The following is a 17,604-nucleotide window of genomic DNA, read 5'->3' on the forward strand; positions in this document are numbered from 1 at the left end:
CTTGGGCACTAAAGATGATAGTTGACAGCTTTTGTTCTGCAGCCATAAATCCTGTCCAACGGTGTTCTTGGGGTTGTAAATGAGCTCCTGCAGCTACCAAAGGCTGTTGCAGACCTCCACCGTCTATCGGCTGAAACATGCTTTGAAATTCTTCATTTCTTGCTATGCAGACACGCTTCCGAATGTTCTGATACCAGAATAAAAACAAACAAACAAACAAATAAATAAATAAAACTAACCAGCCCAAAACGTTCTCCTGACTTTATTCTCCTTTCTGGAAAAATGAGATGGGAAGGTGACCAAATATAACTGAGAAGGATACAGTCCACATTTTCTGTACATTGTTTCAATGTGCATCTTGTGATTACGAAGGTGATTTTAGATACAGAACAGGATTTGTGTGTTTATACATACGCTACTACTTTAACACGCTTTGGCTTTTGAGAAGGCAAATTGCTTCAAGTATTTAAAGTGTTGCGTATGCAAGCTTAAGACAATTGTAAGATGTTTATATGTGGTTCGTCAGCTGAAGGCAATAACTGTAGAGTCTAGGATGCTTTTAGATAAGGAAAGAATTTTTGTGCTTAAATCATCTATTTTATGCTTGGAAAGATGAAGTTATTTATTTTAACTATGTCCTGGTCAACTGGTTGTTGTTCTGCAGAGTCTGTGGGAGAGAGATCTATTGCATCCTTTTCTAGAGAGCTTCCCCCTCTTTAGTTTTTTCAGTCATTGTTTTTCATCAATATTTTTTATTTCTCGCTTTGGCTTTTTAGCACACGTGTGCAGGCTGCTCTTCTGAGGTCACCGCAGCTGAGCAAGTGAAGTCGCTTCTGTGTTCAGTTCATGAGTCAGGCAAACAGAACAAAGGCAATTTTTTAACAACGAGGCACTATGTTTGTAGCTTCGGGCCACTATTAGCCAGTGCTCTTGATGAAAGTGTCCTTTTTTGTGCTTTTTTGGTGATACTGGTTGTTCAGCTGGAGGCTGAGGTTGTCTCTCTAACCTTCTCTCTTGATTTGTTTTTTTCTCATTCTTCACAGATGCAGATGTTTATAAAATGACTGTCCCTGTGAATCCTCTGTCCCCAGGTTCCCAATTTCTGTTTGCACTTGGTGTCCAGGCTAGTGGTGTTCCAGGTATTTGACCCCGTGAAGGGATCACCTGCATCTTGCAGCTATTGCAAGTGAAGGAATTGCATTCTTGATGTACCCAACATCTTGAGATGTAGACTAGCATTCTTATACTCCTAAGAACTGTAAAAATAATAATTAAATATTTAATTCACAATAAAAATAATTAAATATTTCATTTCTAGCATTGATTCAACTAGGTGTTGAATAATTTTAAAGCAGCAAAAGGCAAAATTTTAATAATGACATAATATCAAGAAGCATATTGAATTGTGCCTTTTTTCATACTTTGGGGTTGAAATTTCTCAAATTTTGTCATGGAAAGGATCCATGACTTAATGGGTAGATGTGGCTGCCTCAGTCTATATAAAACACTTGCAAGCAACTACATTGCCTTAAATGAGCTTCAAGCATGTCAGACCTTTCCAAATTTTCAGTGATTCCTATTTCGGGTATTCTTTGCAAGACTGGCATTGGAAGCCACTTAAATATTCCTGAATACTTACAGCTTGCTGTTTTCTGCATCACAGTAGAGTGAAATGTTATTTTAATCTAAATTCATCATGATTAACTCCAAGACTGATCTTTGGAAATACTGCATATTTCATCTTAAGAGGAAAATTTCACAAATGACGCACAGGGATCTTTCAGCCTATCCAATTTTGAGAAGTTTGTCTGACATGAGTTCTTTCTTGCACAGCTCTATGAATTTTTCCAAAAAGATCTCCTCTCTTTCTTCAAATAATTAAATTACTGTTTTATTTGGAAAACTCCAAAATAAAGCAAAAGAAAAGTGAAACTAGAAGTTAGCATCAGAAAGCTCTGTGTAGTCCAGATTGTATGAGTAGACCAAGAACTATCTGGGGAATCTGCCTGATGGAGGTTACCCATATGTCTGTAATGGGACATGTCATAAAGTCTTTCGGTGACATCTGTTTTTATCAAAAGAAATTATAATGTTCTCTAATTTTGGAGATGCTGGTGGTTTTCACTTGATCTACTATGGCAGATTTCAGTGTGAGAAGACTTGGAACTATTTTTTAACATCACATGTGTTTTGAAAGCATTCTAAAAAATATCTTGCAACAATATTTTATATCTGATATATTGCAGCCTTCTTATCTTACTAGAAGCAGTAGCTGTAAAACTGTGTGATTACATGGGAGGAATGCTGAGGGACAGGTATGGCAGTTCCTGGCATATTTTAGCTTCCCAGGAGACAAATGTTTGAAGGAACCGATAGACAAAATAGTTGCAGAATGCGTGTGGAGTAAAATCGGGAGTTCCTCATGAGTCTCCAGATGTTCCAGAAGAATTCCCAGACAAAACTTTTTTAACTTAGAATTTAAAAAGAGTGCAGGAAAGTTTAAAAGCAACATCACTTCTGAGAGATGAATTATAATCAAAGATAGTATTGTTAATCTGGAAAGGGGCTGAAAAGATCTGCAAAAGTAATCATTTCAGATTTTAGTCAGGAAAACATTATCGTCTTTTTGGAAAAAGAATATGTGAAGTGGGGTGGTGGGAGGTGTATATTAATTTTCAGTCAGCTTACTGTGGCTATTTGCCTTGAAAATATAATTAACATGCTTAGCAAAGTTAGAAGCAAGTGAGCACATAGTCCTGTGGCTAGTAATTGGATAGAGACACCAAGATCCAGCAAAGAAAAACATATCTGAAGTAGAGACACATGAAATGGGATAGAACAACTGTTTTCCCATTCCTTTTTGCTTAAAGGGAGCCTCCTTCCTTTTTCCTTTTCTTTTTGATTTCACTTTGGTCATGCTGATGCACCTTACCAAAAATAGGAAAATCTACACTGTTCTCTGAAATATTGTATTGTTAAAGGAACAGTAAATTATTTTTAAATTACCTTTTCAATACTGGTGCACTAGGCCTTCCATATTTTTTGAAAATGAATTGAAAATTCCAGTTGAAATATTTATTTCTATGATTTTCATGTTGAAAATTTTGATAAAATTTCAGTTGAATTTGTTGTAGACTTCTAATACTAAACTTGCTATCTCTATTCTAATGTGGACCTGTCATTAATTTTTCAGGCTTGCTGCTCAGAAATTGAATTTCTTCTGCATATTCACTATGTTGTTACCATCGTTTTGTTTCTCAGCACAGTGGATTTGACTTATATTTATTTATGTCGGCAACATTGGTGCCTTTTTTTAGAAAAATCAAAAGGCCAAAGTTTCTTTCTAATATTGCTAATTCTTTTAATATGTGTCAGAAATCAGTTTCTATTACTGTTTGTCATTCAGAATTAAATAATTTATACATTATTCAACACTTTCCATGTATTAATTACACGTAATATTTTTCTTCATTAATACAGAACTAAATAATTCCTCTGACCAGGAAACCATGGCAGATGGATTTCAGGTTCTTTTCATATGTCAGTCTTTTCCAGTGCTCTCAAATTTTCGAGGAACTTTACAGTTTTAATCAGGCTACCTCTAAACAGAATGATACCCCTGATCATTTAGTAAGCAAACTTCTGCATTTTCCTTCTGTTTGTTTTAGAGTAATACCATGCCTTACTTTTGAGCTTGATGACTCTCTAAAGAATATTTCTCTCCTTTTCTTTGATATCAATAATACAGATAATGGTGCTCAAAAGGTAGCAGAACTTCCTTGTAAAGCAGTGCTGCTTTGGAGAAAGCTGATTTTTCACAGTAGTTCTTTGCACGAGTCTCTCGCTTCATAGGACCAATGGTTTGTCCATCAGCTGCTGATTAAAATTTGCTTGTAGAATTAGATTAGCAGGAATATTTCAACCACTTCAACCAGTGAGTTGTGGAGAGTTATTTTGAAGTGCCATGGTTTGGTCTCTCCAAATGATTTGGCATTTCTAATTCGTACAATTACTCTTGATTCTGAAATTATTTTTACAGTTGGACAATTCTGAGTTTTGGCCAGCCTCCCACACAGAAATGGCCATCCCTATCTTCCATGTTCTGGATCATCCCTGTTAGCATTAGAGGCCTGTACTAAGGCTCCAGGAAGTGGCAGGCACAAGGTTAAAACTTGTTCCTACGTTTGTACCACGAGTGTGAATCCTCTCCAGGGGGTGGGTTTGGGGTGGGTTTGTCCCCTGCTGTTCATTCAGGCTCAGTGGAGTCTTCCTCCTAAGGACCCAGAAACTGAATGAGTATCTTCCTGTTCACCTCATGCTTCTCTGCTCTGCCACGTCTGTTGCTGTTGGGTGGAGCTGCCAATCATTTAAAACGTTCCATGAGAGTGCTTTTAATTTCTTGTTTTTGCTATTATTGTAGACTGTGAAATTTCAGCTGAAGATCAAGGTACAAATATTCTTCGTTATTTTCCACTCCAAAAGATAGAGTAGTTTTCAGCTAACCACAATTTACAATAGAGCTAGAATACAGGAACTGTATATCCTTCTACTAAAAGAAGGTAGTCCTTTTTATTCAGTCTTGCTTATTGGTTGGAACAAAAGGGGGAATGAAGGATAATGAGCTTCACACATCTCCCTTCAGCATGAGTGGGGAAGACTGACATGCCATGAAATGCACCAGCACTACAGTGTTAGAAACAGAGGTGGTTATGTTCCTTATAAATCAGTATTACTGTAAGTGTAACCCCTTTAGTTGTGCTTTAATGTGAGACTCCAAGACAAGGTTTTGCTGTGAGAATTAAGTCAAAATGTTCGCTTGAAAATGAGCCCTTTGAGTCAAATCACAATAGGAATGAAAGTGCCTTTGTTTCTGCTGTCCACCGCCACCTTCTTTTCCTTGGAAGAGGAAATGAAGTATCGCACAGCAGTGAATTGGTTATAAAGAACCTTCTTCTGCACATCTGGAGGCTATCAGCAAAGTACTCGGGAAACTTCATATGGAAATAGAAACTTCTTCACCACAGGGAATATGCTTTTAAGAATATCTTGGTTTTGCCCCAGCCATATGTAACAATTGCTAGGATCCCATGAGGAAAAGGACTATTAAATGAAGTGCTTCTAACTGATGATATCTTGAATTATCATTAGAATGTTTAAAGAACAGTCCCTTCTTGGTCCCCCTGCAAATACTGCTTCAGTGTATATCTGACCTGACTTCAGAGGCAAAGTTTCCGAGATATTGTAAAAGCTTTTATTTTTTTTTAATTTATGAAAAACTTAACCTTCTAAGGTACTGCAGCAACTGTTAAGACTTTGGATGGAAAACTGGAAAGAATCCTATCCCCAATCTTTCCAGTGATTAAAAACTGGATAAAATGGAGCTGTGCTATCGTGCTGATATCACATGCCTGCAGTGAGCAACATGAGTATGCAGGGGTAATACACTAATAAATGTATGTGCTGTTTCTTGTCATTATTTGAGACATGTACCCACTTTTTAAAAACTTAACTGATTGACAGAACTGTAGGCTCTTTGGCTTTATGTGTGCCATAGGAAAGTGGATGAAATGGAAACATGGAACGACTGAGGTTGGAAGTGACTGTTAAATGTTAAATATCATCCAGTCCAACCCCTTCTGCCCAAGCGGGGACACTTAGGTACTTGGGACGCTGTGGAGGTGGTTGTGAATATCCTTAAGGATGGAGACTGCACAGCCTCTTGGCAACCCTTTCCAGTGCTCGTTTCACCCTCACATTAAGGAAAGGGTTTCCTTCTGTTTCCTTCTGTTCACTTGGCAACTTGTTTCAGTTTTCGCCTGTTGCCGCCCATTCCATTGCTGGGCACCATGGAAAAGAGATTGGCCCTTTTCCCTCTGCACCCTCACTCCAGGTATACATGGGTAAAACGGCCCTCCATCTGCTTTTCTGCAGCCTTTTCTCACGTGAGCTGCTCCAGGCCCTTAGTCACCGCAGTGGCCCTTGCTGGGGCAGCTCCGTGTCCCTTTTCAGCAGGGAGCCCAGAGCTGGACGCCTCGCTCTGTGGCCTCCCCAGGGCTGAGTAGAGGGGAGCACCAGGCAACACCCTTCCTGCAGCCTGGAGTGCTCTTGGCAGCCCCGGCTGCTGGGAACGTTGCTGGCCCGTGGTCACCTTTTCCACTGCGGTCCCCAGGTTCTTCCCCTCCTCTCCCGCCGCACGTTCCCTCCTGCAGGAGTGTCGGGATGGCTGAGCGTGATGTCCCTGCCTACTGGAAACCCACGTGGACTGCGGAGCACAGCTCCTCGGTGCTCCTTACTGAAGATAAGACCAAACTTAACTAAAGTAAACCGAGTCTAAAACTGCTTTTCCCCTCAGTCAGTGAGTTACAAGGAAAGGCCTGTTGATAATTCCCTGCCACAAAATCTGATTGTAATCTACTTGTCCATTAATCACAAGTTTTAATAAATAAAAGCACAGTCTGTTTTGACAGAGCTTTTTTTATTTTAATTTTAATAATTTAAGACGGTCTCCATCCCCAGGATGGGAGAGACAAAAAAAAATCTACATCCTACAATAGTTACTATAAGCAAACATACATGATGCCTTTTGTGAAGCGTGAAAATACTTGCTTAAACATCAAAAAAATAGAGTTGGCTTTAAAGTATAATTTGGCTTGGAGGAAAAGTTCTTGCCAATATCTATTCTGTGTAATAGGGAACGAACTGGGTTCAGGAGAGGAGTGATGTTGAGTCTTGCAGATCTTATCACAGTAGAAAGTTAAAGTTGGCTGTATTGTCTGCATAAGTAGCTGTCTTGAATAAGATGTTGTATTTTGCCCAGGTTTGATAAGGTTACTGTTGTGATGAGGACGCATGTAACACTTTCCTTGCATAGCTTACATCTTGATTTTCTTTCTTTTCTAATGGTCTTGTTCGTGGCTCAGTAGCACAAGCTGTATCAAGATTTGTCATTTGAGCACAAGAGCAGCGCCAGGGTTATCCTCCTGCTGGGCAGGAAGGACGGCAGAGCGTGCAGGTACAGCGCCGTTATGCACTTGGCTCTGCTGTCTTGCGTTTTGGGAAGAATACTTCCTTTTTTATAATCTGCAAAACTATCTTTGTAAAATTCCTTATTTAACCTTTCTTTGCAGCAGTCTGTACAAGTTATTGTAATCCCATCAAGCTGCCAAATGGTTGATTTTGCCCAGCAGAGCATTGCACCACTATTTAAATAAAACGTTTTACATCATTCTATGCAAGACGTTTTGGATTTGGGTATTAATTTCTCATGTTTTTCATTGTTGTCCTCTGCCTCCCTATGCATTTGTGATACTTGAGGAATCTTGTAGATATACAGCAGAACTTGTAGTTCTGCTGTTTTGATTATGGAGAAAAAAAAGTCTGCAGATAATTGTCCTAGTGCTCCTCGATTCAGTAAAAATTTGTCCTGTTTTGTTTATGATGCTGGATGTCTCTGATATTTATATTTTATAGTTACTTAAAGTTGTGTGCATCAAGAAAGTTGTTACGAATAATTCAGGAAAATCCCATACACTTTTATCATTAGGAAATTTCTTGGCTGTTCCTTATGTCAAATCAGCTTAACCTCCAGGCCTCTAGCTTGATGTAAGTATGTTAATATAGACTATGCTGCCTTACTCATATGAAGATAGTACTAAATTACAAGCATTCCTGATCTTTTAATCAGCCAAACCTCTGAGGACGAGCCCTGCTAGATTAATCCTTAGGGAAGAATAGCCAATTAAGTTGTTTGCCTAGGAAAAGGAATATTGCTGTGTGAGGTGCCACTGCTGTTTCTGCGGGAGCTTTATGGTCCTTAGGATGCATCCACAGCCATACCTGGAGCTCGAGTCATTTGGCTTAGGCCAGTGAGCAGTGTCTAAAGGAGGAACCAAACGGTCCTTGTCCGGGCAAGTCTGCAGTTAAGTATAATGTGAGAATACATGGAGGGATATAATTTATAGCAGAAATCAGACAATAACGTTTCTCTTCCCTGGGTTACTATCAGTCCCTGGAAGTGAATGCGACTTCTGGTTTTAATAACCATGATAACAAACCTTGAGAAAAATATATTGGCTTCTCGGTAGTTAATCATTTCTGCAATCCACATATGCCTCTTTGGCACTGGTGTATCTACTTCTGCCTAGCTGTGACTCTGATAAATGCTGGCCCCAAACCAGAATATTTTGCCATAAGTGACCCCTTTCCAGAGAGTGGCTCCAGAATTACTCTTTCCATGGTCAGACAGCAGCTTCAGTTCCCAGCTCACAGATATTTTTAGATGATTTCTGCCCACTTTTACTTGCAGAATCTTATCCCTTAGCATAAATGACACTCCTGTATTGAAGGCGTATTAAAAGAGAGAAATCTTTTGCTTGGCTGTTGTTTTGATAGATTAAGCAGGCCATGGTCTCATAAGGTCCTCCTATAAAAACAAAAAAAAACCCACAAGGTTTGGAGACTCCTTTGGTAGCCATCTTCTGTACCATTTCCAATTCGAGTTCTTTATTTCATCAGTGGGGGTAATCACATTCAAAGGATGTGTTTCAAATTAGCATTTATCATTCTTAGCAATTTGTCTGTTGTATTGATGTTTTCCCTTCCTTGCCTGCAAGTGCTTCTCTCAAATCCCGCGGTTGCATTTTCCTTGTTTTCATGCATATATCCTGTTGTTGGCTCACAGTCTCTCTCTCTGATTACTTAATAAATGTCCATCTTTCTCTTTTCTTGTTGTTTCCAGCTGATAGGCTCTTAATAGCACAAATGGTTGGCTTTTAAACACTAAGCATGTGACCTTATATTTAGTACTGTTTAATCTTTGTTATTCTTGTTATACACTATTTAGTCTCCTACTGCCAGGACCCAACTGTCGTTATTCTGCTCCATTACTGTATGCTCCTACTTCTTGTGCTACAAATGTTGATGGAAATACAGCCTCAACACTAACACCATTTTCTGCTAATAAATTCATTCTGGGAAAATAGAGCCTTTCAGTGTAATCTTTAGAAAGTGGTTAGGAGAAATGACACTTTTGGACCAAACTCCATCTCCTCCAACTTCCTTAATTTTCATGTGGTTCAGTGTGATATTTTTCATGACGCTCAGGCAAGTTGCCTATCATGTTTTTCCTTGTCTAGAAAGCTGATTATCTTATCAAGGGAAGTTTATCATATTAGCAGAGCCCTGTGATAATTCTCTTTTATGTACTACCCTGTTTTTCTTAATTTGTGTGTTTATGTAGCCTTTCAAAATGAAATCTGTGTGATGAAAGTGTGCCAGCCCATTGGATAAGTTGATGGGTCACCTTTCTGTCTTGATTATTAATTTTATGTTTACTATTTTCTGGCCACTTGTCATCTTTCCTGTTGGATTTTTTTTGAAGAGACCTTGTTGCCAAGCCTGTGATTTCATTTTTCGGCATTTTAAAAATCTGAAATAGTCTGGTCTGCCTGATCTGAATGTTTGAGATCTTCTAGTTTTGTTTCTATTCAATACACAGTAATTTTCATGTTTGTCCTCTTATTATGATAAATGTAGTTTATTTTGTATGTCTGTTCTGTTTCCACTAGATCAACTTATAAATGTTGGATTCGGTGATAGTGTCTGTGGAAAAGCCTTTTTAATTTAGATACTCCCTATTTATCCAACCAAGTCTAAAGTTAATGTTACAGCTTGTGAGCTCCGAGACTGCAGAAACTGGATTTGTAAACCATATTATCCAGAAATTACTGTTGCTTATCATTTTGAATTAAAGGTAGAAGTAAGTTTCCCACAATTATACAATTCCTAGAAATATTTCTCTTAATCTTAAATCTGCAACATTATTTCTCCATTCGTCCTGCTGAGAAGTACTTTTTTTCCAGATTTGCATGTGTGGATTTTTCTAAATTTTCCGATTATGTCTTAGTCAAGGAGCATGCTTTATTATAAAAGAGCTAATGGCAGGGATCACCTCTAATTTTGCTTAAATTGTGCAAGGGAAAAGGAGAGGAGGCTCTGGCTGTGAAACGGCTTTGGTGGCCATCGGTCGCACGCTCTGCGCGGCCTCCTTCCCCGGGGCAGCCCCGTTCCCCACGGGCAAGCTGCCCTGCTTCACTTTCAGAAGGTGCAAGTGATGCTGCAAATCTCTCCATTTGGCCCTCCCATGAGCTCTCAACTGCCTTCCTCAAACTGGGAGCTGCTACTTTGTTAGGTATCCTCTTTGGAAACCTATGGATAAGCTGCTGTAAGAACAGTGAAACTGATGGAGCCTGCACACATCTGAGCTGTGCGGGGGTTTGCAGGCCCTGCTGGCTGCAGAGGGGCTCTCCTAGGCCTGTCTGCTTGTGCAGTGCAAGCACCTTTAGCTGCAGGGGTTACCGTGTCCTTTCACCTTGGCCATGTAGTTTTCCTCCCCTGTCGTATTTCAGTGGTAGCTGCACTTGATGATCCTGCAGACCTGCACGTGCAAGGCTGGGTGTCCCCACGTAACGCACACCCCTGCGTGGTGGCCCAGGGTATGTGGCTGCAGTGACACCCGCGCTCTCTGCCAGCCTCTCTGGCTGCCCATGGGGCAGGGACACGTCGGAATTGCCTGCAAGAGTCTGCTCTGTGTGTACGTGAGACCTTCCACACAACGGCAGGGCTGGCCGTCCTGGAAGCTGCTCCGGTGGCCGTCTCGCCTAGTCCAAGGCGTCCTGTCACCCTGGGCTGCTCTCGTGCCCAGTGCGGGGAATCAGGTGCTTCTGTGGAGCGACTGAGCTGACAGGACAGGGGTGTCTGTTACTGCAGGATCACCTTCTAGTCCACATTTGCAGAGTCTATGAGTGCAAAATTTTGCTCTGATCATTAGAAATTTGGCATAATATGACCAAAATCGTTAATGATGATTTCTGTAGTGATGTTATAGCACTCATTTTTAGCATTTTTAGCAGGTAACTGCTAAAAATGTCCCGGACTTTAAAGGCTCATTTATTTAATACAGATGCATTAAATTAAAGTCGGCATAAAATGAAAAATATGGATAGCTGTATTTTGTTGTTTTTCCTAGAACAGTATTGAAAACTAGGAGCTTAATTTTTGAACAAAATATGAGGTTAAAGTATTATGTTTGAATTGTGCTATTTTGTCTCTTGCTTTTTCAGTAAAGCAAGTAGCTTTTTTTTTTATTGTGGAAACTACTAAGTCTGTTAGGTTTTTGTATAGATGAATATATAAACCCTCTACCAAGGGTTGTTTCTGCTTCAAGAGTGTAGTTATACAACAGTACTGTAATTTGAAAAATAGTGCATTCCTATTACAGTTTAATCATTTTTTCCTGGAATAAAAACTGACTTAATGTTATAATAATTAATATTGAACTCTGGAATAACTATTTCCCTCTGCTAGAGAAGTTTTTGCATAATAGCTGAATCAAAACTTATGGAAATTGAGAATCCTTTCAGACCTAGAGTGAAGAGCTTAATACAAAAAGAAATTGGAGAGGGTTTGTTTTGCTTTATTCTCACAATTTGCTAGTACTCCCTCTTGTAGGGAGTAGAAGTAGCTACTGTACTGTAGCCAGGACAGATTGGATAACTTCAAAAGTAGTTTGCTTTAATAGAAAACCTAAAATGTTAAATTTGTTAGGCATTCTGCAGCCTTGCATACCGCCTCTGTTCTTTTCATTCCTCTAAGAAATCACATTCGTCCAGGGAAGTAACTTACCAAGTGTTGCATCTAGGGCTGCAATATGATTTAAAACGACAAGTTTTTGTTTAGAATTGTGTAAATGTGCTTAAATTTCATATGTTAGTAGTTCTGGTATCTTGGATATCCCAAGTAAGACCAGTTCCAGATTATAAAAAGCTTTTTTTTTTTTTTTTTTTTTTTTTTGTTAGACCTTAGCACAGAAAGGAACTTCTAGTATAATGTCACTTTATTTCATTGTAATGTGGAGGCATTTGGGAACCAGAGCCCTAAGCCAAGGCTTTTATTAGGCACGGGATAAGCATGAGGGAAGGAAGGGAAGGTAGTTTCTGTCTCAGGAACTTTCTCCTTGCCTTGAGAAAACAAAAGAAAGCAGATAGCTATGGAGAGGCAGGCAAAAATATCCTGGGATGGCCCTGGTGGTGAGCGTATTGCAATGAAGAATGCTGCATGTGATTCTATTACAGGTAAGTGACTCTAAGTATACGATATTTTGTGCTCCTAAATATTAAAGTTTCCCTCCTGGTTGTTGCTTGATAACTAGTTTTTCAGTCGTGCTAAAGGGTAGGAAGGTCAGTTCTGTGACGTGTGGAATTCTGAGTGGGTTCATTGCTTCCTAGCATGTGCACAAGTACTAAGCGTGTGTGGTATTTCATGTCTGCATGGTTTTGGTTTTGGTTTTTTTTTCTATTTCAACAACATCTCTCATGTAGATTAATAGCATTTTGGAAGTGATTCTGCTCTGTAATACCTTAACCTGCAGCCTGCAGGAATCAGTGCTTAACTATGGGGAGTTCTCTCAGGAGGTGGGGTTTTTTTTCTTCCCTGTTGGATTATTGCATAGGTAAATGCGTATATTCAGTAAATGTATTGAACTGTTTTTTTGGACCTGTCATACAGTCTATCATATAGAATACATTAATGCAAGTCTCTTAAAAAAATAATTCCCCTTTTCCTGTGTGTTGCATATCATACCATTAGCAAGAATTTGCAGAATGCTTTCTGCAGTCGTATAGCACTGTGCAGTTTGTTGATGCATTACCCTCCTTCTTTGTTTTATTTTTATAGAGCTCTGTATTTTATATACCCCACACATCACGTTATTTTTGTATTGTTTTAGTGTCTAGGATCCTAGATAAAGCCCAGGACATTCTTCTGCTTGGTTTTTGGGCATGCCGTGAACAGAATGTCATGCACCAAGGAGCTCGCAGGCTTGTAAGGAAACAAAAGGCAGTGCCCTCATGCAAGCAGATATGGCACCAAAAGGAAACAATGAGGAAGACCTAGATCAGTGTGTTAAATGGGGGCTGCAACTTGCCCATGGCCCATTTACTGTCTAAATGTTTTACAGTAGAAAAGAAATATCAAGGACCACTTGGCAAGAAAAGAGAATTGAGTTTTTGTGGATGTTTGCTGGGAGTTCCTTCCAAATGTAAGAACACTATAAGAAAATGCATACAGCTGTCGTGTTTTCAAACAGATAAAGATAGTGCTGAGGGCTAATTTCATTAATCTAATCTCAAACTATCCTCATGTTTTGGTAGCAAATGAGAGATTTGTTTTCGTTTTCATGGCACGAGGCTGACTTTCCTGGTCTGTTTGATGTGTTGGAGAAGGAAAAGCCACCAAAGGCACATGAGAGAGTTGGGAAGATGAAACCAGCAGACTGAGAACTACCACCTAACTTTGTGGTGGTGTTCTGCCTAAGTACTGGTGGAATGAGGCTGAACTGAATCTGTGAACAAGAAGAAATGTAGTGCAGTAAAGTTAGGAAGAGAGAATGTGCAAGATTTATGCATAGCATGAGCATGGGAACCTGAACAGAGCGTCAAATCAAGGAAAATATTTTGATTCTGAAGCTTATGCTCTGTGCAAGGAGAGAGGCTTAGGGGAAAGATCAGAAGACTGATTATCTAAAATTAATAAAAAAGTAAGGCTGGGAGGAATGGTACAATATATCACTACCCTGTAAGCTTGTCCCACTATCATCAGTCTCCACGGAAGGATCACACTGTTCTTGAAGCCTTTGGGAACGTTACTTCAATCAATGCTTAGCAGTCATTGCTGCTCAATTTTTCCTCGTGTAACTGAGTCTCCCACGCCGCGAGGGAAGGCGATCTCTTCTTGTCCTGTCCCCAGTGCTGCAGAGCTATTTTGTTTCTGTCCTTTCTATGAATGCTCCTGAGTGTAGCTGCAGAGTATTTTTAGGGAAGCAAGCCAATGCTGGTAGAATCTGGATTTTTAAGAGCATGGACTCTTAAGCTCTTTTCTGACACCTCCCTCTCTCAGCCTTGATCTTGGGGTTGCTATAAGTTGCTTGAGGAGGAGATGAACCTGTGCATTTATAGAAGTTGAGGAGGACTTTTAAATAACACAGTACAAACCCCATACAAGAACAGTTGCTGTCAAGAGTTGTATTTATTTTTGTTAACTAGGTTTGCTATATTGAAACGTGGATCCCAAAACTGAGGGAGGAAATAAAGGCGGAAGACGAGTTTCCATGTTGGAAGCAGTGGTATGCTCAGCAATGGAGGAGCAATTCCCTCGTCAGTTGAATGACTTAGTAACAAAAAATAGAGTAGTTTTGAAAAATGTGTTCATCAGCTCCTTAAGCTCAGGCCCTTGCTGTGTTTCACTATTAATATTCTCTAGCACAAACCTGCCCTGTCAGGACCTGTTTTTTTCTTGTATTTCTCTTTAGTGTGTGTGTCTGTATACTAAGTCTTACTGGTATTTACTGTCTGTCCATCACAGTTTTAACTCTGAGGACACTCTCGTGATGTGGAGATAGGGGACACAAGGACTGATGTGCTTTGCAGCACAACTCCCAGTCCTCTGCTAACAGCCTCGGAGTCACCATAGTCCCTGAATAGTCCCTTCCCCTATTCCTGAAGCTAAGCTTGCAGCTTCTCCAAACTAAGTTTTCATTTCCAGTTTTGCCTAATCCTTAAGTTAAGACTGTACAAAAATAAATATGGTGGCTCTTCACAGGACTAGTTTTGCGCTGTGCTAGAAGGAACGAGAAGACAATGTACAGTGGATTTTGCTCATTATATAAGTACAGATGCAGATTTGAGCATCTGGGAAAAGTCGATCCGCAGAGTCATAGATGTTTCACATAGGAGATGAACACGCTGTGCAGTATCTGGTCCACTTGAACCAGAGCACAGGGTTGGGCCTGTGTAAATCAGCCCTCGAGCTGCACCTTCTGTGCTGCACCTCGGGCTCGGGCTGCACAAACACGCGGGGCTGCTAAGCACCATTCACTGTTTAGCGACTTAATTTCAATTACCAAGTGTAGTAAGCTGTCAGATACCAGGCTAATACTTCTCTTTTCAGCTGTTCATTGTAACAACAAAAAACAGCACTGTAATTATGCAGTGGAACAGGTATTGCTCGTGTTTTACCCTTTTAGAAGCTGGTGTTTAGGAATTAGAAATGAAAACTGGATGCATTTGAAAGTTTTTCTTTTTTGTTATTTTTCAGATGGTGGTAAAAACCTTCATGGATATGGACCAGGACTCAGAGGATGAGAAACAGCAGTATCTCCCATTAGCCTTGCACCTTGCATCTGAATTCTTCCTCAGGAATCCCAATAAAGATGTGCGCCTTCTAGTAGCATGTTGTTTGGCTGATATCTTCCGAATCTATGCTCCTGAAGCTCCATATACTTCCCATGACAAACTTAAGGTAAAATCCTCTAGAAAATAAAGCCCTTCTCTTAACACATCCTCCTGTGCCAAAAAAAAAAAAAAAAAAAAAAAAAAAAAAAAAAAGAAAGAAAAGAAAAATCTGTTTTTACTTTTGTTTGTAACAATGTTCAATTTTAGTAGAGATGTTGCTTTCATCCTGTGGGTCAATGTGGTATTTCAAGGTTGTTTCTATAAAAGAGTGCTGTTTCTAGCGATATCTGTGGTGGTGACTTATTTCTGTCAATACCTATGAAAGACAATTGAACATTTTGATTTATGAGTTTAGAAAAGTGGGTAGATGTCATTAAAAAAGAATTGTTTCTGTATACTCCGCTGAATCCAGTTTGTAAACACTTTGTCATTTTCATTTAACAGGACATATTCTTGTTTATTACAAGACAATTAAAAGGCTTGGAGGATACGAAGAGCCCTCAATTTAACAGATACTTTTACTTATTAGAGGTAACATATTGTAACTTTCAATAGATGATATTTGTTCTGAGAACCTTAGAAGTGTAATCAGCCTTTCTCTGGATATGGCAGTATACCTGGAAATTGTCTTTTATTCTGTAAATTGCATCAAACAAGTTAAAGTTCAGTGTATTCTTGTAGCTGTTATAATCCAGTTAGCATTTAATAAGTCCCTGCTACCTATAGTTGAGGACATGTTAAAATGATTGATATTTATTAACATTTAGTCTTTCTCTTACAATTTTATATATTCATTTTTTTGTATCATGCATTCTTGAGGTTTTATTACCTTGTCAAGAGAGAGTTTCAAATGCTGATTAGAATGCAAATGTGCTTATACTGATCATAGAAGAAGGAACATAAGATTTTAGACAAAAAAAACTTTGATTTTTATCAGTGTGTATGCAGTAATATATAAAATCTTGTTTATAAGTATTTTATTTTTTAAAAATCAGTTAGCATTTCATAGCATCAGAAAGATAAGAATGTAGAGGTCTGGCCTTACCTGTTAAGTAGCAGATTTTGTCCATTTGCTTTTGTACATATGAAATTGAATTATTCTTTAATTTTCTTCTAAATGTGTATTACAAATCCCCTTGTTGTTAAGACCTGTATACACACAAAGCAGATATGCAGTCTCTTTTCCCAAAGGCTTTACAGTAAATTTAGTATTTTTCTTTACATACAAAATTTTAATTAGTATAATCATATTTATGTTGCTTAATTCAAAGTTGTAATTCTATAATTTGAATATCCCACTTTCCTTTTAGAATTTAGCTTGGGTTAAATCTTACAACATCTGCTTTGAGTTGGAAGATTGCAATGAAATTTTTATTCAACTTTTTAGGACTCTTTTTTCAGTTATCAAGTAAGTTGAATTACTTTAATTATATTTAAACTGTCAAAGAATCATTAGTTTTGGGGGTGCACTGAATTATCAAGTGTAAATGTATAGATCTGAGCAGGACAGGTCTCCTAATGAGGAGGTTCAAGTAAAACAAGCAAAAGGCAAATTATTCATGTTATAGAGGGATGTGTTTCTAAGAGTTTCTAAGATTACTGATTTTTATAAATCTCTTGTCTCGGTTAGAAAGTTATACTTCACTCTGACTCATTTATCTCCAGTTGTGTTGCCATGACTGGTTCCTTGTCTGCTTGTTTTGTTTCTCAAAACTCTGTGCTCTGGGTCCTTGTTTGGCTGGGAATGGTCAGGTAAAATGGTTCAAGTTTTCAGATGTGCAGAATAGGGGTAAGTGCAGGCTAAACAGCATTAGGTGTTGCTCTGTTCTTAAAAATGGTATTTGTCAGTGTCTGAAAATTTATTAACATGTAAATGTACTTTTTTTTTTTCATTTTCCCAGTAATAGTCATAACCAGAAGGTACAGATGCATATGCTAGATTTGATGAGTTCTATCATCATGGAAGGCGATGGAGTAACTCAGGAGCTGTTGGACTCCATTCTGATTAACCTCATTCCTGCACACAAGGTCTGCAAAGTAAAATGTGATAGAAATCTACTATTTAAACATTGAATTTTGCTTGTTGCTTCTCTTTTCACACTCTGGAGACCATTGTAACTGCACCTTCTCCCTTTTAAGAGTGGGTTGAAAATTCCCTTTGAGAATTACTTGGTGCTGTTTCTGCATCTGGATTTCTCAGTACTGAGAGATTCTCTCATCTTGCCAGCTTGCATACAGTGTGTTTGCAAAGAAACTTAAGTATCTACAAGCAAATTTACTATTCTAATAAGAAAGCATTTTGTTTTTATTGCAAAGT

At 38.8% G+C, this 17,604-nt stretch overlaps 1 protein-coding gene across 2 annotated transcripts in view; it reads left to right on the forward strand.

The window, feature by feature from the left end:
* PDS5A (PDS5 cohesin associated factor A) overlaps nucleotides 1-17,604 on the forward strand; it is a 74,935-nt gene that overhangs the window by 14,522 nt on the left and 42,809 nt on the right. For both annotated transcript variants that reach the window (XM_026037535.1, XM_026037536.1), the window contains exons 2-5: nucleotides 15,151-15,354; nucleotides 15,732-15,818; nucleotides 16,598-16,695; nucleotides 17,189-17,315. In XM_026037535.1, coding sequence (XP_025893320.1) covers nucleotides 15,151-15,354; nucleotides 15,732-15,818; nucleotides 16,598-16,695; nucleotides 17,189-17,315 — 516 coding nt within the window. The remainder of the gene's footprint in view (nucleotides 1-15,150; nucleotides 15,355-15,731; nucleotides 15,819-16,597; nucleotides 16,696-17,188; nucleotides 17,316-17,604) is intronic.

Source organism: Nothoprocta perdicaria, unplaced genomic scaffold (genome assembly GCF_003342845.1).
Source record: "Nothoprocta perdicaria isolate Ctin4 unplaced genomic scaffold, notPer1 scaffold_2, whole genome shotgun sequence".
Classification (NCBI taxonomy): Eukaryota; Metazoa; Chordata; class Aves; order Tinamiformes; family Tinamidae; genus Nothoprocta; species Nothoprocta perdicaria.